The sequence below is a fragment of the Rhinatrema bivittatum genome, chromosome 4, assembly GCF_901001135.1.
Source record: "Rhinatrema bivittatum chromosome 4, aRhiBiv1.1, whole genome shotgun sequence".
NCBI classification, from domain to species: Eukaryota; Metazoa; Chordata; class Amphibia; order Gymnophiona; family Rhinatrematidae; genus Rhinatrema; species Rhinatrema bivittatum.
In genome coordinates, this window is record NC_042618.1 from 58,488,137 (window position 1) to 58,514,574 (window position 26,438).

A 26,438-nucleotide genomic window follows, 5' to 3' on the forward strand; every position below is an offset into this window, starting at 1 on the left:
GACCACACAGACTGCATACTGCCAAGTCCCATGAGGCACCTGAAAAAGGCAAAAAGCAGACAAATTAAAGGAGAGGTCAACACAAAAAGCTGCAGATGCAGCATTATTTATTAAGGAGAAAAGAACAACCTCTGCCAGGCTGCACAGTGCACAAGGCCCGCCATGCGGCTGGCAGAGAGGCTTGAAACAGGAGAAAAGGAGAAAATAAAATAAAATGGACTCTACCTCTTACCAGTTTATGGACGATTTACCATTGAATCCTGTAAATAGTTACTCAGTTTCCAGGTTATTTTGTTAGTTTCTGTACGCATAGTTACTGTTCTATGTAAAGGCACTGCCGAAAAGTTACAAGTTATATGTAAAGCGATATGATGTGCGAACAGTATATAAAAACTCTAAATAAATAAATAAATAAATATATAAATAAATGCGATAAGGTATAAAAGGAAAAAAAGAAAACATAAAGGCCTTTTAGAAAAACCAGCTGCTGCAGCTCCAGAATTGTCACAGAAGTAGCTGTGAGGGAATAAGCAAAGCTGATATCACGATCATGGAGCTTTTTAGTCCCAAAGCGTTTTTCCATTTTATCAAGACAAGCCAGATGTCCATTGGGGGTTATTTGGTCGCAAAGATGACTCCCCCAGGCAGAGGATGCAAACGTCATGCGGATCCGTGATAGACATGGTCCGCGGGCACTGGGGGCATTTGTGAAATCCTGACGCCATAAAAAACAGCTGGCGAGTGGTCGATGACCAGTGGATACAGAGAATGGCACAGTTGGGAATCGACCACAAAGAAGGTTGAAAAAACTTACCACACCGCCCTGAATCACCAATGGGGGAAGGGGGACCCAGCGCAGAATAGTACCGAGATAAAGACTCTAAAGAGAAGAACTCCAAAAACCTGCAAGGCAAACAGCTCCATGGAAGAGAAGAGACTAAAGAGGGACCCTGCGTGGACGCGTGGCATGCTGCACATGCTTAGTGTGCCTAGTCAAAGTTCTAGAAACTTTGACAGAAGTTTTCCATGCCGGGCTCCATCTGATGATGTCACCCATATGTGAAGACTACCATCCTGCTTGTCCTAGGAGAAGTTAAAATACAGTGTGACAAAGATGAAACATTTTTATGAAAGGGACTAGTGACTAAAGTGCACTATTATTCACACCTACCATGTTTGATATATCACATTTCCTACCGTGAAGGGAAACTTAAAAGCACTGGTCTGATGGTAGGTCAAGATATATAGGGTTACACTACTTATGGTGTACTTGAGTGGTTAATCCATGAAATATCAAACAGCCATCATGGCAGGATGACTTTCTCCCTTCAAAGGATTTCAATAGTTATTGTCAGGCAAGGGAAGGAAGATACAGATTTAAAGGGTAAAAAAGAGAAGGAAACAAAGAAATCATCAAAATAAAAATACATGTTATACTTACAGTGTCATCATTTCTATAGGGATTCAGTCTGTTGTAAACTGCTTCAATCACACTCCGTCTAAATTAAAGGGTAAGACAAAATGTTAAAGATCTGCAACTAATATTTCTGGTTCTAAAACAGCTTTTGGTTATTATTAGGTTTAGCCATTTAACATGGAAACACTTAAAATTGTAGAATGACTAATGATATAGCATAATGTTTCTGTTCCCTTGAATATTCTATTTAATGGTTACAACTGAGTTCTATTTTAGAACATTTCGATGCAGTCTTCAGAGATGACTCCTTGTTTAAAAAAAAACAAACTGAAGGAGGAAGACAAGAATGAAGAGACAAAACAAATGTGATTATGCTAAAAAATGACTAAAACCAAGAAAACTGTTACAGGTCTGCAATGAAGTGAGCAAAACAGACCAATTTTAGCTCTGCTGTATAAGTTAGTTATCACAAATTAAAAAATTCTACAAGAGTAGCAATTTCTTCTAAATAAAGTGACAAAACACACAAGGTGAGAGTATTCATCATCCTAAGAAAAAGCACAGAACTGCTTTTACAGCAGAGCAGCATTTAGTATACTACAATATACTAAATGCAAACGTGTTACCAAGTCTCTCTGTAATACTCCCCCCCACTTAGTGAGCATGCCTTTAAAAACCCTTTTGTTAGGTTGATATATTTCCTCACTTTACTTTTGTTTTCTGTGTTTTAGACAGTTCAACATATTAATAAACAAGCAGATAAAAATAGGACATTTGATTAATTATCAAGATGTTTCTGCATATAAAGCAGCAGTATTGGCAGAAAACTGATATAATTTAGCTTGCAGCTAAATGCATGCATCATCAGAGCTTTCCCTCTCATTTTTTAAATTTTCATTTAATTTCTAAAGAAACACTGGTAAAAGTTTTTTTTTTAAAGCTCCTATTAACAATTCCACTATTATGAATCCAAGTAAACCAAAGTGCTGCTGTGCTGCTCCTCATCATCCTCCATGCAAGTACCACTGTAAATGTACAACATCAGCACAGCGCAAATCATTTAACAGAGGACTCCAGGGAAATTTTAAAAGTAGTGCTAAAAAAGGTAAACAATTTTTTTGTCTTGCAAAAGCATAAAAATGTAACATGAAACATTAAGACAAAAGAGAATGGAAACATGAAAATAAGATTTAAAAATCCAGTAAGACTAAAAAAAAAAGTCAATATTTTAAGAAATCTAGATCTTGCTGCTTTAAAATAAGACAAAAGACAAGCAACCACAGGAATATCTTTTTTTGAGAATTCTCATTATATAAATGAGAATAAAATCCCTATTGGCAGCTTTTGCTGTTTACTCCCCTGTGATATGGAGTGCAACATAAATGTCAGCATATTAAGTGATCTGCAAATCTCTGCTCAGGTATTTTCAAAACTTTTTTGCTTCATGCATTATGGCAAGTTAATCCAAAATGCTGAAGCAATCTTTTTTTTTTTTTTTTTTTTAATGAAGAGAAAGCAATTTGGAAGGCATATAAATATTTCTTTAGCTCAAACCTTCATTCTACCATAATGGAACAAAGTGTTGTGAGGCTGATGGCATCCTTGTTTTTATGCACTTGCTTTCATACAACAATGATGTCACCAGCTTGAGATATCTTTTTCCTTTTTAAGGGGCCAAGGGACCCAGGTTTAGTGGCATACTTTTACTGATTTCGCATTTAAAAAGGGATTTCAAAATTATCTTTAAAACATCAAATAATTTTCATTAAAAGGACTTTCTAGACAAGGAAGCAACATTTTTCATGAAACTGCATCTATGTTATTTTCCAGTTTTAATAGCAAATGCAAAGTGTGTCTGCTAAAGGTAGGCAATCAGACTCTTTCAAATAACAAAAACCACAGACCTTTCAAGTCATGTTGGTTTAAATCAACATCCATGCAATAATGAATATGCTTGAAATACGTACTTATATGCAGTAGTAGTTGAAACTCAGTCCCCTGATACAGACCATGTTTTGCCAAAGCTGCATCAGGATGGACAGGTTAAATCAAGAAAACAAATTTTGGTTAATCAGAGAAAATAATATACAATGAGGTGGACCAAATTAACAGGACAATAGCAGCAAAAACAGACAAAATTAGAATCTGACACATACTGGGGTAGATTTTCAGACGAGCGCGAACAGCCTACTTTTGTCTGCGCTCCAGGCGCAAACAAAAGTACGCTGGATTTTAGTAGATACGAGCGTAGTCGCGCGTATCAGCTAAAATCCTGGATCGGCGCGCGCAAGGCTATCGATTTCGTATAGCCTGCGCGCGCCGAGCCGCGCAGCCTACCCTCGTTCCCTCCTAGGCCGCTCCGAAATCGGAGCGGCCTAGAAGGGAACTTTCCTTTGCCCTCCCCTCACCTTCCCCTCCCTAACCCACCCGCCCTGCCCTGTCTAAACCCCCATCCTACCTTTGTCGGGGGATTTACGCCTCCCGGAGGGAGGCGTAAATCCCCGCGCGCCAGCGGGCCTCCTGCGCGCCGGGCCGCGACCTGGGGGCGGGTACGGAGGGCGCGGCCACGCCCCCGGGCCGTAGCCACGCCCCCCGTACCCGCCCCCAAAACGCTGCCGACACGCCCCCGCAACGCCGCGCGCTCCGGCCCCGCCCCCGACACGCCTCCCGACACGCCCACTCCGAAAACCCCGGGACTTACGCGAGTCCCGGGGTTCTGCGCGCGCCGGTGAGCCTATGTAAAATAGGCTCACCGGCGCGCAGGGCCCTGCTCGCGTAAATCCGCCCGGTTTTGGGCGGATTTACGCGAGCAGGGCTCTGAAAATCTGCCCCACTGTTTCCACAAGTAACTTTTAAGCTCAATAGCAAATAACAGCTTTCAAAAGTTACTGAATGCCTACTGGGTTGGTATTTTAAAAGGGAGGAAAAAGTGTGCCAAAAAAGGAGCCAGAGTGGGATCGCCGACCTTTATCAGACACTCCTTGCATTTGCTATTGACATGTATAGTGTGTGCCTGCTTATCTCCACTCCTCTTTTGTGGGTACTTTCCAATATTAAGCCATACAAATGTTCTATTATAAAAAATTGTAAAATACTCTGTCACAACCAATGTTTGTGTTCTCAAACTATTATTTTTATCAAAAAAGGACCTAAAGGAAAAGGTGCAACCAGTACTTACTAATTTAACAAAAGTGGTACCTGACTTCAAAGTGTTTTTAATAATCTGTGGTCTCTTGCCTGCAGTGGGTAAATAGTATCATTAAGGGAGCACACAATTTCACATCATTTATTACTTTGCTAGAGTATCGCCCTTAACCAAGTGCTATATGCGGGCATACAGAAATCTCTAATAAAAGTTGTACTTATCTAACAGAGAACACCCCTTTCTTTAAGTTTTCTTCTTGCACAGGTGTATGCATGCATATACATTTATTTCCATTCTCAAATTTGCCTATTTAAGATTACATACACACTTTCTGTTTTAAACAAACAGGTGGCATTACCAATAGCCCCTTTACTATAGATCAAAAGTACATTTACACTATGTAAACTCACTTGCTTGCCAATTCACCCCCTGGTGGGAGATTAGGGATGCTCTCAGTTGCTAACGTACGCATCACATGGACTAAGTCTGGTGCGCCTTCTTCACCCTGCTTCTTTATGATCTCTGGGAATCAGAAGTACTTTTTTTGTAAGTGCTGTCCAAATTTAACTTGAAAAGATTGAAACAATTTCATCAACAAGTAGACAACATTACTTTACAGGAGGCATGTATCATGTTCAAATATTGCCTTTTACACTTCTTTGCTACTACTATATGCTAGTCTTTAGTTCTACACAAAATAATACATAAGCTGACAAAATTCTGATTTTTTTTTTAACAGAGTTCTAAAGATACTTGTGAAGTACAAAATGACAAATTTAAAATTAAGTCAAAATGTTAAACTACCAACAGGAATCTTCAAGTGTACATATGTACACAGGTTCCTCAATTAAGATTTACAAAATTAAGTCAGTGAAACAATTTGCACTGGAGAGGGCTGACATGATTTTGTCATTACTGTTATCTGAAATTGATAAATTTAGGTTTACACCAGTAATAGGATATGCTGAATGTTTCAGAGATAATTTAACAGTTGTCAAATATTCACATCTCAATCATATTCAACAATGAACATTTTAATTGTATTTCATGCTGCATTGAAACTTTAAATAGAAATGCAGCTTTAGATAGACCAGATGAAGTAAAAGATTAGGTAAATACACCAGTATTATCTGAAACAAAGTTGTTCAATCATATGTTTTGTGAGAGACTATTGCTCAAACTCACATTTTACCTTTTAACACTTAGATCTGAATAAAAAGCAAGGTCTCAGATTTAGTTTTCCAAATTCCTTTATTATGTAATCTTTAACATCTAGTATATTCTACATGTTCTAATGCTAAAAGTTCTGCTGTACAAAAATAAAGGGATTTATACTTTTTGTCTAACCTACACATATAACAACCTACAGCCACAGTACATTTAACATACTAAACCAATACATTAATATTTGGATGGAACTATCAATACATCTAAATGAACACCAACAAAAAGTAATGGTAGTACTCATTCTTGCAGTATTTTAAAAACACTTTTGTATCTTCCTTGTTCCATTGCAATTTGGCAGTTCTCCTCTTCAATCTAACCCTTGGCTTATAACAGATTTTTAGAATGTACATTAAGATACTGTTACAATCCTAAATAAACTAAGGACTTTGCATATTTGAATATTAGCATCTTCCTGCTTCAGAAAGACTTTTTAAAAATATACTTAAGTCTTGAAATGCTTTTCTACAAAAAAATGAAGTGATACAAAGAAATTAACAAAGCTCTACCAAATAATGTAGGTGGTCTTGAATGTAAAGTATTCATGGTCTGAACACATTTCCATAGTGTAATGAAATTAAATATTTGCATTTTGAACATGTCAAATAAAATCAAAACCTGCTGCCAGCTCAGTGGGCTCTAAAAGGCTTAAGTATGGATAGATACTAGAATTGGAGAGCAATACAATAAAAGGAAGGGCAGAGAATACAACTGGATGGAGCCTCCTAACGGAGTTTTTTTTCAAGGTCTACTGCTATGACAGATAGTTCTTCTGGCTTTTTCAAATTTTAAAAATAACACCTCGTCCATAAAAAAATAAACATTTTTTGTAACAAAGTTGCAGCAAATTCATTTTTTTTCTTCACAACATGATCTCAAACAAAAATACTAAATAAGGGTCCAATGTACTAAACTGCATTAAAATTGGCTGTTAACACAGTATTTAATGCATGCATGTTAATGATTTGTAAACAAGGCACACTTTATTACAGATGATACAGTACGGTTTGTAAAGAGCTGGGTTAATGTGGACAGATGCAAAAAGTTCTAGTATTTATGGGGGGTTTTTTGCATTAATGTGTCTCTGTGTTACCATGTGTTTCACCATGCTAACAGATTAATGAGCTATTTAGCATACTTTTGCATCTCATTAGCTCACTAGCATAGTTTTTGCATTAATGCTAACACAAGCTAGTTTACACACAGGCATTTAACTCACATTAACCTTTCTGGTACCATGAACAGTTCAGTACATTGGCTAAAGGTAAATATCTAGTTATATTTAGAACACAGAATCAGATATCAACTGGTAGTCCTAAATAAGGACACTAACAAGTATTTATCCCAATAAACCATCTCAAAAACCTGCTTCAGATCATATATGTTATTCATATGTTATTTCAAATACTGACACATGAGATTAATCTCTTCAATTAAATAACAGTGAAACATAAGAACATAAATAGTGCCATGCTGGGTCAGACCAAAGGTCCACTGAGCCAGGCATCCTATCTCTGACAAAAAGCAAAGAGGAAGGCGGTCTAGAAAAGTCAGGGCCGGTACAAGGGTACTAGGCACCATAGGCAAATCTTCTGCTTTGCCCCACCCCTGGGTCCAGGCCACGGCTCCGGCCCTGACCTCATTTACTCAAACGGGCCCCCTCTCGTACAACACTTAGGTTCCTTGTCTCATTCACACACGCAGGATACCCACACTCCCTTCCTCTCTCTCACTAACACCATTGCTCTTTTGTACACACACAATCCTTCTCACACACACACACACAAACACAGAGGCAGCACTCATGGTCCATCGAGACACTGCTTCTCTCCGCTGCAAGCAGGACGGGTGCTGCTCGCGGCCCATAGAGTTTCTACTCCTCTCGGCTGTGAGTGGGATGGGTTCCACTCTCTGCCCCATATGACTGCTCTTTACCACCCCCTAATGGCTGGCACCCTAGGTGACTGCCTAGTTCACCTATTTGGACACGCCAGCCCTGCTGACAATGGACAATCCCTAAAAATAGATTCCGTTTTTTGCTGCTCATTCATTATGACAAGTGCTGAGTCAACTGGTTAATAACTGATTATAGACTTTTCTTCCAAGAACTTGTCAAACACCTTTTTAAACCTAGCTAATGGGCCGATACAGTACAGTGCGCTCCGACGGAGCGCACCGTTAGCCAGCATTTGGACGCGCGTTTTGGACGCGCTAGCTTTACCCCTTATTCAGTGGGTGTTCGCCTGCTCTCCCGCATTTTTACTGTATCGGCCCGGCCCGTATAGTTGCCTTGATCACATCCTCCAGCAATGAATTTCACAGCTTGATTGTGCATTTAGTGAAAAAATACTTTCTCCAATTTTCTTTTAAATCTATTACCTGTTAACTTAAAGGAGTGTTCCCTAGTCCTTGTATTATCTGAAAGGATAAATACCCATTCCCTATTAACCTGTTCTACTCCACTCATGATTTTGTAGACCTCAATCTTATCCTCCCCCCCCCCCCCCCCCCTCAATTATCTCTTCTCCAAGCTGGAGCGCTGGACTTATTCAGCCTTTCTTCACAAGGGAGTTATTCCAACCCCTTAACTATTTTTGCCTATTCTGTACCTTTTCTAACTCTACTATATCCTTTTTGAAATGCACACAGTACTCAACGTATGGCTGTACCATTGATCAATATGGAGGTATTATAATGTCCTCTGCTTTATTCGCCCTTGCTTTCCTAATAATTCCTAGCTTTCTGTTTCCTTTCTTGGCTGCTGCCGTTCACTGCGCTGAGGATTTCAACATACTGTTGACAATAACTCCTAGTTCCTTTTCATGGGTGGTTACTCTTAATTTGGAACATAGTACTGTGTATCTAAAATTAGAGTTATTTTCCCTATATGCATCACTTTGCACTTGTCCACATTAAATTTCAGCTGCCATTTAGATGCTCAGTTTTCCAGTTTCGCAAGGTCCTTTTGTAGTTTCTCACAATCTGCTTGCGTTTTGGGGTTTTATTTATTTATCTATTTTTAACTGCCGAGAACATTTTAGTGTCATCTGCAAATGTGATCACTTCATATGTTGATCCCCATTCTAGATCATTAATGAATAAGTTGAATAACACTGGTCCCAGGACAGATCCTTCGGGCATTCCACTATTCACTTTTCTCCACTGGTAAAACTGACCACTTAGTCCAATTCTTTGTTTCCTTTCTTTTAACCAGTTACTAATCAACACTGAGACAACAACAATTCCATGACTTTTTAGTTTATCAAGGAATCTCTTGAGGGACTCTTGTCAAACACCTTCTGGAGATCCAAATACACTTTCAATCAGCTCTCCTTTATCCACATGCTTGTTTACACCTTCAAATAATTCTAATAGGTTAGCAAGGCACGATTTACTTTTCCTAAATCCATGCTAGCTCTTTCCCATTAAACCATGTTTTCCATATAATATGTTCTTAATTATAGTTTGTACAATTTTACCAGGCACAGACATCAGACTAACTGGTCTGTAGTTGCTCGGGTCGCCCCTAGAGCCCATTTTGAAAATTGGTGTTACATTTGCTACCCCTCCAGTCCTCAAGTATAGAGACAGATTTGAATGATAGGTTCCGGGTTGCCAGTATTAGGTCTGCAATTTCAAATTTGAGTTCCATTAGAACTTTGTGATGAATACCATCAGGTCCCAATGATTTGCTACTATTTGTCAATTTACTTTAGCATTTCTTCCAGATTCACACTGATGTGATTTAGTTCCTCAGTCATTATTTAGAAAAAAAACAGTTCAGATGTGGGTATCTCCCCATCATCTTGCTCTGTAAAACTGAAGCAAAGAATTATTTATTTTTTCTGCTGGGCCTTATCCTCCCTAATTGCCCCTTTTACCTCCCATTCAACTAATGGCACAACTGATTCCCTTGTGTACTTGAAAGTTTTTTTTTGTTTTTTTTGAATTAGTTTTTGCCTCTTTGGCAAGTCTCTCCTCAAATTCCCTCATGACGTGCTTTATTAGTATTTTACATATACATTGACAGTGCTTATGTGCCTTTCTATTTTCCTCATTAGGGTCTGCTTTCCATTTTTTTTTTTAATTCTTTATGTAACATTTTCATATAACAAACAAAAAAGAATATTAGCACATTACAGTTGGAATATATATATATAAAACATTACAAGTAGCTTTAACAAAGGAAATTTTACCTAATTTTATCCAATCTGTATGTCAAAAAGAAACAAGAATGAAAAAAAGGAAAATGGGCAATGGAAAACTATGAGGGAGAATTATTAGGAAATTCGACTTTACATTCAAGGCTTTAATATAGAATTCTCCACCGGTACTATAGCAAAAATTGACCTCCCCTTGCTTAAGTTGCCAAGAAGTGGTTGGCCTATGGCAGGGGTGGGCAAGTCCGGTCCTCGAGGGCTGCAAACCAGTCGGGTTTTCAGGATACCCCTAATGAATATGCATGAAATAGATTTGTATACAACTGAGGCAGTGTGTATGCAGGTCTCTCTCATGCATATTCATTAAGGATATCCTGAAAACCCGACTGGTTTGCAGCCCTCGAGAACTGGAATTGCCTACACCTGGCCTATGGGCATCTATAAATTGGCGAAGTTGGTCTAGTTGAAAAAATATGAAACACTCATCACCCCTCTTAAGGACACATTTGCATGGATAGCTTAAGGAGAAGGAAAAGCCTAAAGAAGTAACATTTTGCCTTAAAGAAAGAAACTCCCTTCTTCTAATTTGTGTCACTTGAGCTAAGTCTGGATAAATCTTTACTGCTTGACCATAATACATAACTGGAAATTTCCTAAAGAAATTTCACATCACATTATTTAGGTCTTGGACAAAGATAAAAGATACTAATAAAGTATTTCTATCCATTACATCCATATTTGAATTTTCTAAAATGTTAGTCAAATTAACAGGAATACTAACAGCAGTGGGTACTCCTATAGAAGAAACTCTACTATTCAGGAAATGACAAAAATTGATTGAAGGTATATTTTCTTCAGAGAAACCGAGAGCTTCTACCAGGAACCGCTTCAGTGTTGTAAAGGGAATTTCACCAGCAATTTTGGGAAAATTCAGGATCCGTAAATTCAAATGTCTAATATTATTCTCTAAGATTTCCAAATGTCTAGAACAGGCCATTTGTTCTTTAATAGTGACCACATTTGATACTTGAATGGACTGAATTTTATTTTCAGCCTCCAAGATCCTATTAGAAGTCATACTGGCCTGTTCTTGAATCCCAAGAATGTTTTGTTGAAAATTATAGGTGAGTGTCCATTTTGTCTCTAAGCGTCTCAAAGATAACCCGTAGCCTGCCACTAAGTCCAACACTACCTCAAGGGTCAACGCCTCTGGTCTTGCAAGGACACACCAAACTCGCTGGTCGATGTCAATCCTTGGCTACTAGCTGCAGGAGCCTCAACTCCCCTCCTTGGAGAATCCCCAGGCCAGTCTGCCTCCGAGCCTCAAATGCTGGAGATTTGTTCCACTCCAGCAGAAGAAGAACTCTCTGCTTCCAGCACGAGATAAGGAAGCGCTCCCTCCACCCCAGTCGCTCCTACAGTGTCATTGGTCTGCGACTGAGGAGCGTCTTTGCCGAGGTCACATTGCGCTGGAGGCGGACGGAGGTCAGGGCTGATGGATGCCTCGTCCGCCGGAGAGCCCCGCTCTCCCCCGCCGAGACTCTCATCGAATTCACCGGCTCCCTCGTGCACCGGCTGGCTCATGAAACACAGGATATCTAGCTGACCTGGAGAAGGTATGGGTTCTGGGGGGAAAATCCTGAACTTCCCCTTTCTCTTAGACGGCATTGATGGAAGAAAATAGATCAGGAAACCGAGATTTTTAGGGCAGCCTGTGTTCAACGGCCTCTCTATGCCGCCATCTTGCTTCTCTCTGCTTTCCATTTTTTAAAGGATGCTTTTTTTATCTTTGATGGTCTCTTTTACAGCACCATTTAGCCATTTTGGAAGGTACTTATGTTTCTTTTTCATTTGACCTTTTCTAAATTTGTGGAACACATTTCATCTGGACTTCCAAAACAGTATTTTTTTAAATAGCCTCCATGCCTCATGCAGAATTTTAACCCTTGTAACCATTCCTTTTAGTTATCTTATAACCAGTTTCCATATCTTATCATAGTTATACATTGTTGTAGTTTTATGTTTTTGGTTTTTTCCTCCAGTGACTATCTTAAATTTGATTGCATTATTATTACTGTTGACAAGCAGCTCAACTACTGTTACCTCTTGCACCGGATCCTGCAGTCCAGTAAGAGCTAGCTTAAAGTAGCCCCTCCTCTTGTTGGTTCTATAAGCAGTTGCTTCATGAGGCAGTCATTTAAGGTGTCCACAATCTTCTTGTTATGCTCAGATGGGTAAACATGTTCGGATGAGACATTTATCCAATTATGTTAGGGTAATTGAAGTCTCCCACTATTCCATGCTTAGTTGCGTGAATAATCTCTCCTAGCATTCCATCGTGTGTGTCACCATCCTAGTTGGGTGAGCGATAGTAAACCCCCAGTGCTATGTTCTTCCTTGTCATGCATGGAATTTCTATCCATAAAGATTCCAGGTTGTAACTGAACATATCATATATAAAATAGTTATGGTTGTCTTTAAGCTTTTAGCTTCAGATTCCTCTTACTGGCCAAATGCTTTATTACGCATCTACAAACCCGTAAAATGTTTAAGATCATCTCAATTGAATCTTTTAGAAATTCCATCTGTTCAACAAGCACATTTATACAGTACTCGTGAGACCTCCTTTTCCATTGCTGCACCCGTACAATGGAATCTTATTCCATTTGAACTTAGATCCGTGGATGATGCAAAAAAATTTAGACAGTTATTGAAAGAGTATTTACTTCAACGTGCTTACAATATATTTTAGAGTGGTGTTAACAGAACAAATTCTCCTCAAAGATATGAGGATTATGATATACAATTTTGAGCGTCTGATTGTCTATTTTTTTTCTATATGATAATTTTTTATTGTTTCTGTGAAACAAATGAAAATTGTGTGTTATTGTATATGTTAATTTTATGTTTTTATTATGTGTGTTGATGATGTAAATCGCCTAGGCCTCTTTGTGGTAGGCGATTAATAAATTTCAATACATTAAAAAATGAAATGAAAGTTTGTTTCTTGCAGACTCTATATTTTGCTTGATTCTAGGGAATCCTTGACATATAGTGCCACACCACAACCACTTCCTTCTGCTGTTATTTCCATATATTTTGTATCCTTGTATCATCACCATGTTCCAGTGGTTGTCCTTTTTCTACCAGGTCTGAGATGTCTATAACATCATGGTCTTCCTCTAGTGCATATACTCTAACTCTTCATCTTATTTTTCGGACCACTGGCTTTTGCATACAGACATCTCAAAATTTTCTTTTCCACATCCCTCTTGCAAGGAGATGACTAATAATTTGGAATCAGTTTTGTCCACTTCTTCATACCTATGACAATCTATTTTTCCTTGTTGAAAGATATCCTTTGTGGATATCACATGCCGAACCATGTGCTCCTGAATGACTGTTGGCTTTCCTCAATAGGTTAGTTTAAAAGTTGGATTTCACTTTGGTTAAGATGAAGCTCATCCCACCGGAAAAGTTTCTTCCTTTCCCAAAATGTTCCCCAATATCTAATGAATTTAAAGCCCTCTTCCCTGCACCATTGTCTCTTCCATGCACTGAAATTCTGGAGCTCTACCTGCTTCTGGGATCTTGCACGTGGAACTAGTAGCATTTCCAAGAATGCTACCTAGAAGCCTAAATGTAGCCTCCAGTACTTCCCTCCTGTATCCTCCGATGTCACTGGTACCCTCATGGACCATGATAGTCAGTTCCTCCCCAGCACACTCTAAAATCCTATTTATTTATTGTATTAAAGCGTATATACCACCAATGCATAGCCCAAGGCAGTGAACAGGTTGAATATATATAATAAAAAACAGATAAATCCAGACAGAACAAATGCCATACAGCTGCTAGAATAAACAAAACTTGAGGCTCCATAACTTAAGAAACTCAGCTCAAAGAATATGCCAGGCGAAACAGATGAGTTTTTAAGTTCATTTTAAATGCTTCACACAGCTCATTACTCTCAATTCATAACAGTATGTGTTCCAGAAGACCAGAGAATCTACAGAGAATGCACATTCTCTCATCTGTCAGTCAAGCCTGATGAACAGACAGAATTTCCAACAGCCCTCTCTGTGAAGAGCATAATGCCCTTGCAGGATTATAAATTTGCAGGAGGGCATTCACTCAAGGACAAGAATCAGTAGCCAATAAACTGTAAAACCAGCATGAGGTCTGCTACCTTTGCACCAGGCAAGCAAGTTTCCAAGAGATCCTCCCAGCTGCCAGTCACCCAGCTATCTATATTCCTAATGATCAAATCACTAATGGCGGCCGACTTGAGGTTGAAGGATGAGAATTTGGAATCAAATTTAAGTGTCCCTCATAAAGTATCTGAAAAAAACTGCTACTTTGCTGAATATATTTTTCTAGATCAACCACCTATGAGGTTGATTGATCATCCTATTCTCTTTTCCACCAAACTTTGCTTAAACCAGATGTAATGCAAAATAGATGTAAAATCCCTGAGGCAGATGAGGCAGGTGAAAGAGGGTAACACTTCTGGAAGGCATGCCCCAGTTACAGGAAAACTTCTTACCACTGAAAGGTGCGGTTCTCTTTTCTGGTGACCTTGCTTCTCCAAAGCAGCAGAAAGGTTGCTAGAATGGAGAAGGCACAGCTCTACTATTACCCTGAAGTTCTCATTTATATATTTATCTGCCTCAGTTCCTTGTGACTTTACTCCTCTAACAAAGCACAGAAGCTGCCAGTGTGAAGGTGGGACTACTCTATGTCCCTGAAGGCACTTCTCTGTCTCAGTTCCTCCAAGTCAGCCACTCTAGCTTGTAGATACTGTACTCATTCCCTGAGTGCCTCTTGCACCGGGTGTGCATATACAATCTCTCCCCAACAGGAAGATAATCATAGATGTGGCACTCACCGCAAAAGACTGGATAGCTTGATTTCTCTACTGGACTTTTGTCTGCATGTTTTTATTTATTTTTGAACTCTGGGATGAGAAATTTCCCAGCATGGGATGGGATGGACTTCAGTCTAAACTCATACAGAAGAGGTTAATAAATTATGACAGGCCAATTCAATAAATCAGAGTGGAAAACGGGCGCTCAGTGTTGAGTGCCCGTTTTCCTAAACCGCACCCAGACACTTCTGCTGGGCGCATGATCGAATATTTAAATGAGGGGTCGTGCTGCCAAGTAGGCGCTAGGGACAAATGTGCGCCCCTAGTACATCCTTAGCAGCAGGTGCCCAGGAAAGGTGGCTGTCAGTGGGTTAGGAAAACGGACACTCAATTTTACAAGCGTCCATTTTCCTAATCTGTGCACAGCCACGCATTAGGAAAATGGACGTTCGTTAATTGAGTGTCCCTTTTCCTAACCTGAGTGCTTTTCTGTACACTTTTTGGGCTGCTCAGAAATTAAATCTGGGCAGGCGTTAATTTCTGAGGGTAAAAATGTGTGCCTCAAGCAAACATTTTATTTTTGAATTGGGGGAGAATAGCTAATAGCCTCATCAATATGCATTTGCATGTGATAAGCGCTATTAGTTTTGCGGGGGGGGAGGGGGGGGTTGGATGAGCGTTTTGGATGTGTTAATCCCCTTATAGAATAAGGAGTTGTGTATACACGTCCAAAACCCGTGTCCAACCACGGGTTAAACAGTGCGCTCGGCTGAATGTACTGTACTGCATCGGACTGCTAGATGGGAAGGATAAATTAATCACAATTTAACTTCTGCCAATGAGGATCCTTAGAGATAAGGAAGGCCTGTCCACTATGAGTTTGTGGAAAAATGAGATGGGGTGGGTGGGATTAAGAGTAAGATTCAAATTCCTAGAGGCATTTAAAAAATAACCAGCTATCTCTGGCAAATTAAAAAAGAAAAGGAAAAAAAGGAAAAAATGTTTTAGCTGAGCAAGTTTCTAAAGCTCAGTAGAATTTTAATTAGGAAAAAGGAAAATTATATGCAGTTAAATTATATGTGGCTACTGAAAGACAGCAGAAATTTAACCAGCAAGAAAACGTATCTAGCATAAGCAAGCTAAGCAACCCAGCAAAAGAATTTCAAATGAATATTATCAAACTTATCCAATGCTTCCACAGTAGCCTTCCAAGCACAATGTACACAGCAGCTCTCCAAGAGCACAAAAATTGGAAGGGTGTATACCAAGTTAAGTTTATCCAGTTAATACCACAAAAAGTAGCATTTAACACTGCAAAACAGAAGCTCTGGCCACCTAAATAGAAAATAAAATTTAATCTGAATGTATTAAAGTCATGAATATGGGGAAAAATATTCTTGCATATACACAATGCTGGATTCCATATTAGGAATTACCATCCAGCAAAAGGATCTTGGGAGTCTTTTTAGGTCAGCATTTCCCAACTCTCTCCTGGAGGCACACCTAAGAAGTCGAGTTTTCAGGATTACCACAATGAATATGCATGAGATAAATTTGCACACCCTGGGTCTCCAATGTATGCTAGGCTATCTCATGCATATTCATTATAGATATCCTGAAAACTTGACTACTTAGGTGTACCTCTAGAAGAGGGTTGGGAAACACTGTTGTAGAGAATACACTGAAATTCCCAGCTCGATGTGCATTGATGGTCAAAAAAAGGCAAACAATGCTAGGAATTACTCAGAAAGGAACAAAAAATAAAACCCTTAATCGATCTATGGATCAATTAAGGGTGTGCTTGCACCTTGAATATTATATGCATTCTGTTCACCATATCTCAAATATAATATAGCAAAATTAAAAAAGTATAGAAAAGGGATAGAGAGGATGGAACGGCTCTCTTATGAAGAAAGGCTGGGGCTCTTCAGCATGGTAAAGAAATGACAAAGGTTTATAAAATTGTGTGTGGTGTAGAACGAGTTAATAAGGAATTATTTATTCTATTAAACAGTATTGGGATACAGGACCCTTCATGAAACTAACTGGTAACAGATTTAAAACAAATTTGAAATTCATCTTATGTTTGTGAGCGTCAACCCTGTACACCATTGTGAACTAGTGATTCTCACATGGAACGACGGCATATAAAACACTCAAATAAATTCACAATTAAGTTATGAAATTTGATGCCTGAGAATGTGATCAAAGCTAGTAGTATAGTTGAGTTTAAAAAAGGTTTAGACAAGTATCTGGAGGACAGATGCATAAATAATTATTAGCCAGACAGACTTGGTTTCTCTACTGCTTACTTCTGGAAGAAGGAAATATGGCAAGCACTTTCCTATTCGGATCCCAGGTACTTTCAAGTGGCCCATACTGACCACTGTGGGAGAAAGAAAACTGAGCTCAGTGTACCACTGATCTAACATGACATTTCATATATTGTTATGATTTACATAACTTCATAAAAATAAGTAAAATTGGTCTTGTATTTATGGTTACCATTAATAGTGTAGAAAAAGATAAACGCTACAGGGATTTTACATCTATTTTGCATTACATCTGGTTTAAGCAAAGTTTGGTGGAAAAGAGAATAGGATGATCAATCAACCTCATAGGTGGTTGATCTAGAAAAATATATTCACCAAAGTAGCAGTTTTTTCAGATACTTTATGAGGAACACTTAAATTTGATTCCAAATTCTCATCCTTCAACCTCAAGCCAGCTATGGCTAAACATACTAATGAAATAACAGCCTGGAGAGAAAAGGCTACTAGGTATTGATCTGATGAGAACCAGGCATATCTCCAATTATATCTTACTTACTAAGACCTGAAAATACAGAGATGGACAGATAGTGAAGAAAAAGAAACTCTCGGGGGGGGGGGGGGGGGGGGTGTCCATGTATGATGTGCTGGAACAAGACCACCTTAACCCCATCACCATTCTCTGGCCAATTGATAATCGACTGCTCCTCTCTCAACTGACCCAGCTATGTTGTGGGGAAATAAATCAGTATACTCTCAGAATGGAAGTGTTCACAGTTGAATAAGGAATATTAGAAGTAGAGAAAGGGTGAGAGGTATAACTGTTCCCCACCTCACAAAATTTAACAAAAAGTGCTGAAATAGGAGATACTTAAAACCTAATTTAAATTTCAGGTACAAATAGGGCAAAGAAAGTGCAAAATGTTTACAAGCCACATGACTTGCATTAGTTTGAAATAACATTTTTTTTAAAACTAGGATTTAATTTCATGTAATTTCAGGAAGGAAAAATATCCCACATATATTATTTTTGTTTGTGCAAAAATGATAGAATGTATTCTGATTCTTAAATCTAGTACATTTCAGTAAAGGTTTTAGCATTTTTCTTGCATAAATTTCTCTGAGGAATTTTTTTCTCTTCTAGAATTTGCAGGAAATAAAATCCTTAGATCTTAGATTACCAAACAGATGGATAAAGCAAAAGCCAGAAATATGACTGGCTGCAAAGAGAGAGAGGAATGGTCAAGGGAGGCGATATTGCTCCTGTATAGGTCCCTGGTGAGACCTCATTTGAAATACTGTGTGCAATTCTGGAGACCGCTCCTTCAAAACAATATAAATAGGATAGAGTCAGTCCACAGGGTGGCTAATAAAATGGTCAATGGCCATCGTTCTAAAGCTTATAAGGATAGACAAAAATGTAAACATGTATACCCTAGAGAAAAGACGAGATAGGAGAGATACGATAAAGACATTTAAATATCTCATTGGTTTCCATGCACAGGACATAAGCTTCTTTCTGTGGAAAGGAAGCTCTAAAAAGCAAACTTGCTTACCTTGTAATAGGTGTTATCCCAGGACAGCAGGATGTAGTCCTCACATATGGGTGACATCGGTAATGGAGCCCTATACGGAAAAACGTCTGTCAAAGTTTCTATGAAACTTTTGACTGGTACCCAGAGTGCCAACTGAGCATGCCCAGCATGCCATGATATTTCTGGCCACAGGGGTCTCCCTTCAGTCTGTTTTGTAGCAATTAGCGTTAGCCAAAAAATAAAATAATGAAACGTATCGTACCCAACTCCGCGGGGTGGCGGGTGGGTTTCGTGAGGACTACATCCTGCTGTCCTGGGATAACACCTATTACAAGGTAAGCAATTTTGCTTTATCCCAGGACAAGCAGGATGCTAGTCCTCACATATGGGTGATTAGCAAAGCTAGGGGCTGAGTCATTTTGTAATTAAGCAAAGTTGCAGTCTTGTTGATGGAAATGAGTCAGCCGAAAATCACAGCAGGTTGGATGTAGTAGGAGTTGGGATTAAGTTGGAAACAAGTTCTTTAAGACAGATTGTCCATAGGCTGAATCTTGTCGTCGTCCTTTTTCTAAACAGTAGTGAGCTGCAAAGGTGTGAAGAGAACTCCATGTTGCTGCTTTACATATGTCAAGAATAGGCACAGAGCGAAGGTGTGCTACAGAGGTTGACATTGCTCTGACCGAATGTGCTTTTACTCGCCCTTGGAGAGTAAGGCCTGCTTTCTCATAACAAAACTGTATGCAATCTGCTATCCAGTTTGACAAAGTATGTTTACCCACTGCTTTACCTGGTTTGTTTGGATCATAAGATACAAAAAGTTGATTGGATTTTCTTTGGACTGCAGTGCGGTTTAAGTAGAAAGACAGTGCACGTTTACAGTCCAAGGTATGTAAGGCTCTTTCTCCCTGGTGTGAATGAGGCCTTGGAAAGAATGTTGGTAAAACTATGGATTGGTTCAAGTGGAATTCCGTGACTACCTTAGGAAGGAATTTGGGATGAGTACGGAGGACCACTCTGTCATGTAGGAACTTTGTAAAAGATTCGTATGTGACAAGTGCTTGCAGTTCACTGATCCTTCTAGCTGATGTAATGGCTATGAGGAAGACCGTTTTCCATGTAAGAAATTTTAGGTCACAGGTATCTATGGGTTCGAATGGGGAACGCATGAGCCTGGTTAATACTACGTTTAGGTCCCATTGTATGCTTGGGGGATGAAAAGGAGGTTTAAGGTGAGTTAAACCTTTCATAAATCTACTGACGAGAGGCTGTGTAGAGATAGGTGCGTCTCCCAGCTTGTTATGGTAAGCTGAGATTGCACTCAAATGTACTCTTACAGATGAAGTCTGAAGACCAGAGTCTGAAAGATGGTATAGGTAATCTAGTAGTGAGGTAGTGGGGCATGTGAAAGGATCAATAGATTTCTGAGTGCACCACAAAGTAAACCGTTTCCATTTGTAAGAATAATTCTTCCTAGTGGAAGGTTTACGTGACGCTATAAGCACTTGAGATATAGTGGTTGGGAGGTTGAGTGGTTGTAAAATCAAGCTTTCAACATCTATGCCGTCAGGGGCAGGGATTGAAGGTTGGGATGGCGCAACCGACCCTGATCCTGAGTTATGAGATTGGGAGCTACTCCCAGGCGAATGGGATTCCTGACTGAGAGGTCTAGCAGTGTAGGAAACCATACTTGTCGAGGCCAGTATGGGGCTATGAGTATCATGGTCCCTTTGTCCTGTTGCAGCTTCACTAGAGTTTTGGTTATGAGCGGTATCGGTGGATACGAGTTCCAGTGGCGAGCAAAGGCGTCCTTTGGTAGGCTGTTCTCCTGCTGTAGCAGGGAGCAATATTTGTTCACTTTGTAGTTCAGATGGGACGCAAAGAGATCTATTGTTGGTTGACCTCAGCGATGAAAGATCTTGGTTGCTATCGTTGGATCCAAGGACCATTCGTGTGGTTGGAACTGACGACTGAGGCGATCGGCTATTATGTTGCGGATGCCTGCTAGGTAAGTGGCCCGTAGGTGAATTGAGTGTGCTAGGGCCCAGTCCCAAATCTGTGCTGCTTCTTGGCAAAGGAGGTAGGAACCTGTTCCCCCTTGTTTGTTGATGTACCACATGGCTACTGTGTTGTCCGTCTGAATCAGAACAGTCTTGTGTGAAAGGCAGTCCTTGAACTCATGTAGCGCATAACGTATAGCTCGAAGCTCTAGGAAGTTTATTTGAAAAGAGGCTTCGGTTTTTGTCCACGTCCCCTGGGTCTTCAGATGACCAATGTGCGCTCTCCAACCTAAAGTGGACGCATCTGTAGTCATTGTTACTTGTGGAACTGGTTGCCGGAAAGGTAGGCCTTTGAGCAAATTGTTCATTGATGTCCACCAAAGGAGGGAAGAGCGCAGTTCCTGAGTTATGTGAATTTGAGAGGACAACGGTTGAATGGCTTGAATCTATTGTGTTTTTAGTGTCCATTGCATTAGCCGCATGGTTAATCTGGCCATGGGAGTGACGTGAACTGTGGAGGCCATGTGACCGAGTAGGGTGAGACACTGATGAGCTGTGACTTGACATTGATTTCGGAGAGAGTGTGCCAGGTGCATGAGTGTGTGGGCACGGTCTCTTGGAAGAAAAGCTCTTGCTATGATGGTGTTTAAATCTGCACCGATGAATTGTAGAAGGTGAGATGGTGTGAAAAGGGATTTCTGGTAGTTGATGAGAAATCCCAAGGAGTGAAGCAAGTTGACTGTGAGCTTGAGGGAATTGAGAGCTCCTTCTTTTGTCTGACTCCTGATGAGCCAATCGTCTAGATAAGGGAATACATGTACCTTCTGTTTGTGGAGGTGTGCCACTGCCACCGCCAGACACTTTGTGAATACTCAAGGTGCTGAGGCTAGGCCGAATGGGAGCACTCGGTATTGAAAATGTTGTCCTTCGACCAGAAATCGCAAGTATTGGCGATGAGGAGGAAAGATGGGAAGTGAGCGTAGGCGTCTTGAAGATCCAGAGAGCAGAGTCAATCCCCTCTTTGAAGGAGAGGTAACATGGTGCCTAATGACACCATCCTGAATTTTTCTCTTTTGAGAAATTTGTTGAGATTTCTGAGGTCTAGGATAGGACGTAGGCCTCCTGTTTTCTTTGGAATGAGGAAATATCGGGAGTAGAATCCTCTGCCCTGCTGAGGCCCTGGCTCTCAGAAGGGTGGATAATTCTGCTTTTAGAAGTTTGGAGTGATGGTGCACTGTCCAAGAAGAGATTGGTGGAGTGTCTTTTGGTAGTGAGGAAATCCAATCTGTAACCCTGAGCTACAATGGAAAGTACCCAGTGGTCTGTAGTTATGGAGGTCCATGCTTGATGAAAAAAGGCTATGCGACCTCCTACTGGTAGGTGTGGGAGTGGATTGGCAGTTCTGCTCTCTGAGTACATTTCAAAACCCCGATGTTGATGCAGTCTGAGGAGGGGGTTGAGGCCTAGAGGGTCTTTGCTGAGACTGAGGTCGCTGAGTTGGGCGAGATGGTCTTGCACGGCTGGTAGGAGGATAGTAGCGTCGTTGACGGTAATAGGGACGCCTGGTATCCCGTCTGGGAAGCCTCCTAGAAGGGGGTTGAGACTCCTGAGGTATTAAAGAGAGCTGCTTTAGAGTTTCAGTATGCTCTTTTAATGTGGCAACTGTTTCTTTCACCTTGTCCCCAAAAAGATTGTCACCAAGACAAGGGAGGTCGGCTAGTCTCTCTTGTACTTCTGGCCTCAAGTCAGATGCTTTGAGCCAGGCCCATCGACAAGCTGTAATACCAGAAGCTGACAGACGAGATGCAGTTTCGAAACTGTCATAAGTCGCCCTAACCTCATGCTTGCTCGCTTCTAGGCCTTTATAAACCAGTTGGGAGAAGGCTTCCTGATACTGATCAGGGAGTGTCTGCGTGAGCTCTTGGACCTGCTTCCAGAGATTGCGTTGGTACTGGTTCATAAAGAGTTGGTAAGCTGCAATCCGAGACACCAACATAGATCCCTGAAATATCTTACGTCCTAAGTTATCAAGGAATCTGTTGTCCTTTCCTGGTGGCATAGAGGAGTGAGTTTTCACTCTTTTAGCTTTTTTCTGTGCGGACTCAACTACCACCAATTGGTGAGGTAGCTGAGCCTTCTGGAATCCAGGAATGGGTTGGACCAGGTACGTAGCATCTGCTCTCTTGTTGACTGAAGCTAGTGATCCAGGATGTTCCCATATTCGGTACATGAGTTCTTGTAGTACTTCATGTACTGGGACAGCCAAAATTTCCTTTGGAGGATCTACGAATTGTAGGACCTCCAGTGTTTTTTGTCTGGCATCTATCTCAGACTTTAATTGGAAAGGGATAGTCTCCCCCATATCCTTAAAGTTGGAAAAAGATAAGTCTTCTGGAGGAGACTTTCTGCGGTCCTCAGGAGGAGATGGTTCTGAAAGCATATCTTTGTCTGAAGAGATATCTGTGTCAGTATCTGTGGCAGTATCTCTTGGTTGAAACACAGGCGGTGGCCTTGTAGGCATCGATGGTGGACCCTTTGGATTTATTGGCAAAGGAGGAGACTGTGGCTGGTGAGGCCTAGGAACTCCTGATGGGCCTGGTATGGGCTCTTCATCGATGTCTTGCGGTTTTCTGGACATGGCATTGATTAAAATGTCCAGTTTCTGCATCAGAGGTTGGAAAATAGATACTTCTGAGGGTGGCATCGATGGAGTCATCGGCGGAATTGATGCCGGAATCGAGGGCAGCACCGATGGCATCGGTGGCGGAATCGATGGTGACATCGGCATCGATGGTACGGGTTCCGATGGCACCGGAGCTGGTGCCGATGGTAAAGTCGGTGCTGATGGCTGCGATGGCATCGTATCGATGAGTGCTTGTCGCACCGCTTGACGGATATATCCATCAAGTTCCGCCCGCATAGCTGATGGAATCAGAGCAGCTATGGGGAGAGGCGTTGATGGCGATGCCGGTACCTCCTCAGAGCCCTGAGCAGGTACGGTACCCTGCACCGGTGTCGGTGGGGATCGCCCTGGAATCGTAGGCCTCAGAGACTCCGCACTCAGCCGAGGATCCTTAGCGGAGGAGGCAGATTCCTTCGATGAGGTTGCGGGCACCGGGTCGATGGCGTGCGCGCGCCGATGCCGATGCTTCTCCTTGGACTTCTCACTGCCCGATGTGGACGCCTTCGACGATGTCAAGCGGGAGGGATTGGAAGCATCTCCGGCCTCACCTGGAAGTCGTTTTTTAAGGATTACTTGCTGGATCGATCCAGTAGGTGACGACTGGGCTGACGTCAATGCTACTGGGAGCAATTGAATATTGAAGAGGTGCTCCATCTTCTCCATCCGGAGTCGACGTCCCTTCGATGTCATCTCGGCGCAGAGATTACAGGACCTAACATCGTGTTTTTCGCCGAGGCAGAGCACACATTCCTGGTGCGGGTCTGTTATGGACATGTTTCTGGTACAATTTGGGCATTTTTTAAAACCTGAGGCCATTTTAGCCGGACAGCCGTCGACGACTATGGTGCGAAAAATGGTACGGAACCGACAAAAAAGAAATAGAATAACTTACCGCAATGGTAAGGAAGGGAGACCCTTGCATTAGGAAGTTTTTCTAACTTTTTTGGAAAAGTTTTAAGTTGTAGTGAAAAATCACCACAGGACTCCAGTTTAACCGCGAGGCTAACGGCTCCACGGAAAAAAGAAGACTGAAGGGAGACCCCTGTGGCCAGGAATATCATGGCATGCTGGGCATGCTCAGTAGGCACTCTGGGTGCCAGTCAAAAGTTTCATAGAAACTTTGACAGAAGTTTTTCCGTATAGGGCTTCATTACCGATGTCACCCATATGTGAGGACTAGCATCCTGCTTGTCCTGGGATAAAGAAGGGTCATGGAATGAGAGTGAAAGGAGGTAGATTCAGGAGTAATATTAGGAATTGTTTCTTCACAGAGAGGGGGGTGGATGCATGGAACAGCTTCCAAGTGGAGGTGGTAGAGACAAAAAAAAAAAAAGTATCTGAATTCAAGAAAGTATGAGTTAAATACAGGGGATCTCTAAGGAAGTGATGGCAATTATAAAGTTATATTAATTGGGTGAATGGGCAGACTATATGGGCCATAGGGTCTTTTTCTGCCATCTTGTTTCTAAAAGATGTGGTATTTCAACATTGCATAGCAAACTGAATTGCAGTGTTTTTTTTTAATGACAAAAAATCTGGTTCATACTACAGAAAAAGGAGCCAACAATCTACAAGTAGTACAGTTCTTACAAACATGAAGACAAATCATTTCATTTATGCTGTAGGATTTCATTAGGAAAATGATTAATTTGTATTATGCTAAGAACTAGTTTCTGGATGGGTGAATTATAAAAGCTTTTAAATAAAAAACTAATGAGCTTACATCCCTTTAGCTATGACAATTCTTCAATGTTCCAAAATTATTGTAAAGTCATGATAAAAGTGATGAATGCTGCAGCAACAGTTGTTGGCAGTTACACAAAAATGGCAATGTATATAAATACAGTAAACTCCACTACCAAACCAGTGACTTAAATATTAAAGATAACAGTTACTTACCAAGAAGTAAAATTTAAGGCTGGTGCATGCACAGATTTTATAACATGTGCGCGTGTTATAAAATCATCTATCCTCAGTACATACGTGCACGATTTTATATTGACGCGTATGTGCATGCAAATATAGTCTTCAGCACGCAAGTGGAGGGAATTTTAGTAGGTATGCATGGCAACGTAATGGAGAAATTACTTACCTGATAATTTTGTTTTCCTTAGTGTAGACAGATGGATTCAGGACCAATGGGCATAGTGTGCTCCTGATAGCAGTTGGAGACAGATCAGATTTCAATCTGACGTCAGCCCTAGTACATATACCCCTGCAGGTCGCCATGCTCTTCAGTATTCTCTTCGAAAAGCAATTGTGGATATATGCATGACTGAATAACTTGATTAACTTGCATAACTTGGTTAACTTGATTAACCTGAACTGGTTGAAATGGTTATAGCTGGAGACCGCCAGTGCACTCAACTGAGAAACGCCGACACCCAGTAGGTATGGGTGTCTTAATTTGAGGGAAGCTTGGCTTACCCGTGTTTGTCTTGCTCTCGAGGATTGTCCCCCGAGGTTTACGTGATTGTCGGCAGCCGTGGGCGGGATGCTGAGTCCATCTGTCTACACTAAGGAAAATGAAATTATCAGGTAAGTAATTTCTGCATTTCGTAGCTTGTAGCAGACTCAGGACCAATGGGATGTACAAAAGCTACTCCCGAACCGGGTGGGAGGCTGCCCGTGGCCCACTTAGTACTGCCCTTGCGAATGCTGTGTGCTCCCGAGCTTGAACATCCAGGCGATAGAACCTAGAGAAGGTATGAATGGAGGACCATGTCGCCGCCCGACAGATCTCGGCAGGTGACAACATCTTGGTTTCCGCCCAGGACACTGCCTGGGCTCTAGTGGAATGGGCCTTGACTTGTAGAGGTGGAGGCTTGCCTGCCTCTATGTAGGCCGCCTTGATAACTTCTTTGATCCAGCAGGCTATGGTTGCCTGTGAGGCCGCTTCCCCTTGTTTCTTCCTGCTGTGAAGGACGAAGAAGTGGTCGGTCTTTCGTACAGATTCTGACCTTTCCAGATATTGGAGGAGGAGTCTGCCGACGTTAAGATGACTATGGCGGCGAGATTCTTCTGAGTCCTTATGATCGTCTGGCAATGGCAGCGAGATGGTTTGGTTTAGATGGAAGTGAGAAACCACTTTTGGGAGGAAGGAAGGGATCATGCGTAGCTGTATGGATCCCGGTGTGAAC

General features: G+C 41.1%; 1 protein-coding gene across 2 annotated transcripts in view; it reads right to left on the reverse strand.

The window, feature by feature from the left end:
- PPM1A (protein phosphatase, Mg2+/Mn2+ dependent 1A) overlaps nucleotides 1-26,438 on the reverse strand; it is a 204,669-nt gene that overhangs the window by 33,384 nt on the left and 144,847 nt on the right. For both annotated transcript variants that reach the window (XM_029598180.1, XM_029598178.1), the window contains 2 exons: nucleotides 4,973-5,084; nucleotides 1,442-1,499 (listed from right to left, as the gene is read on the reverse strand). In XM_029598180.1, the coding sequence (XP_029454040.1) occupies nucleotides 1,442-1,499; nucleotides 4,973-5,084 (170 nt within the window). The remainder of the gene's footprint in view (nucleotides 1-1,441; nucleotides 1,500-4,972; nucleotides 5,085-26,438) is intronic.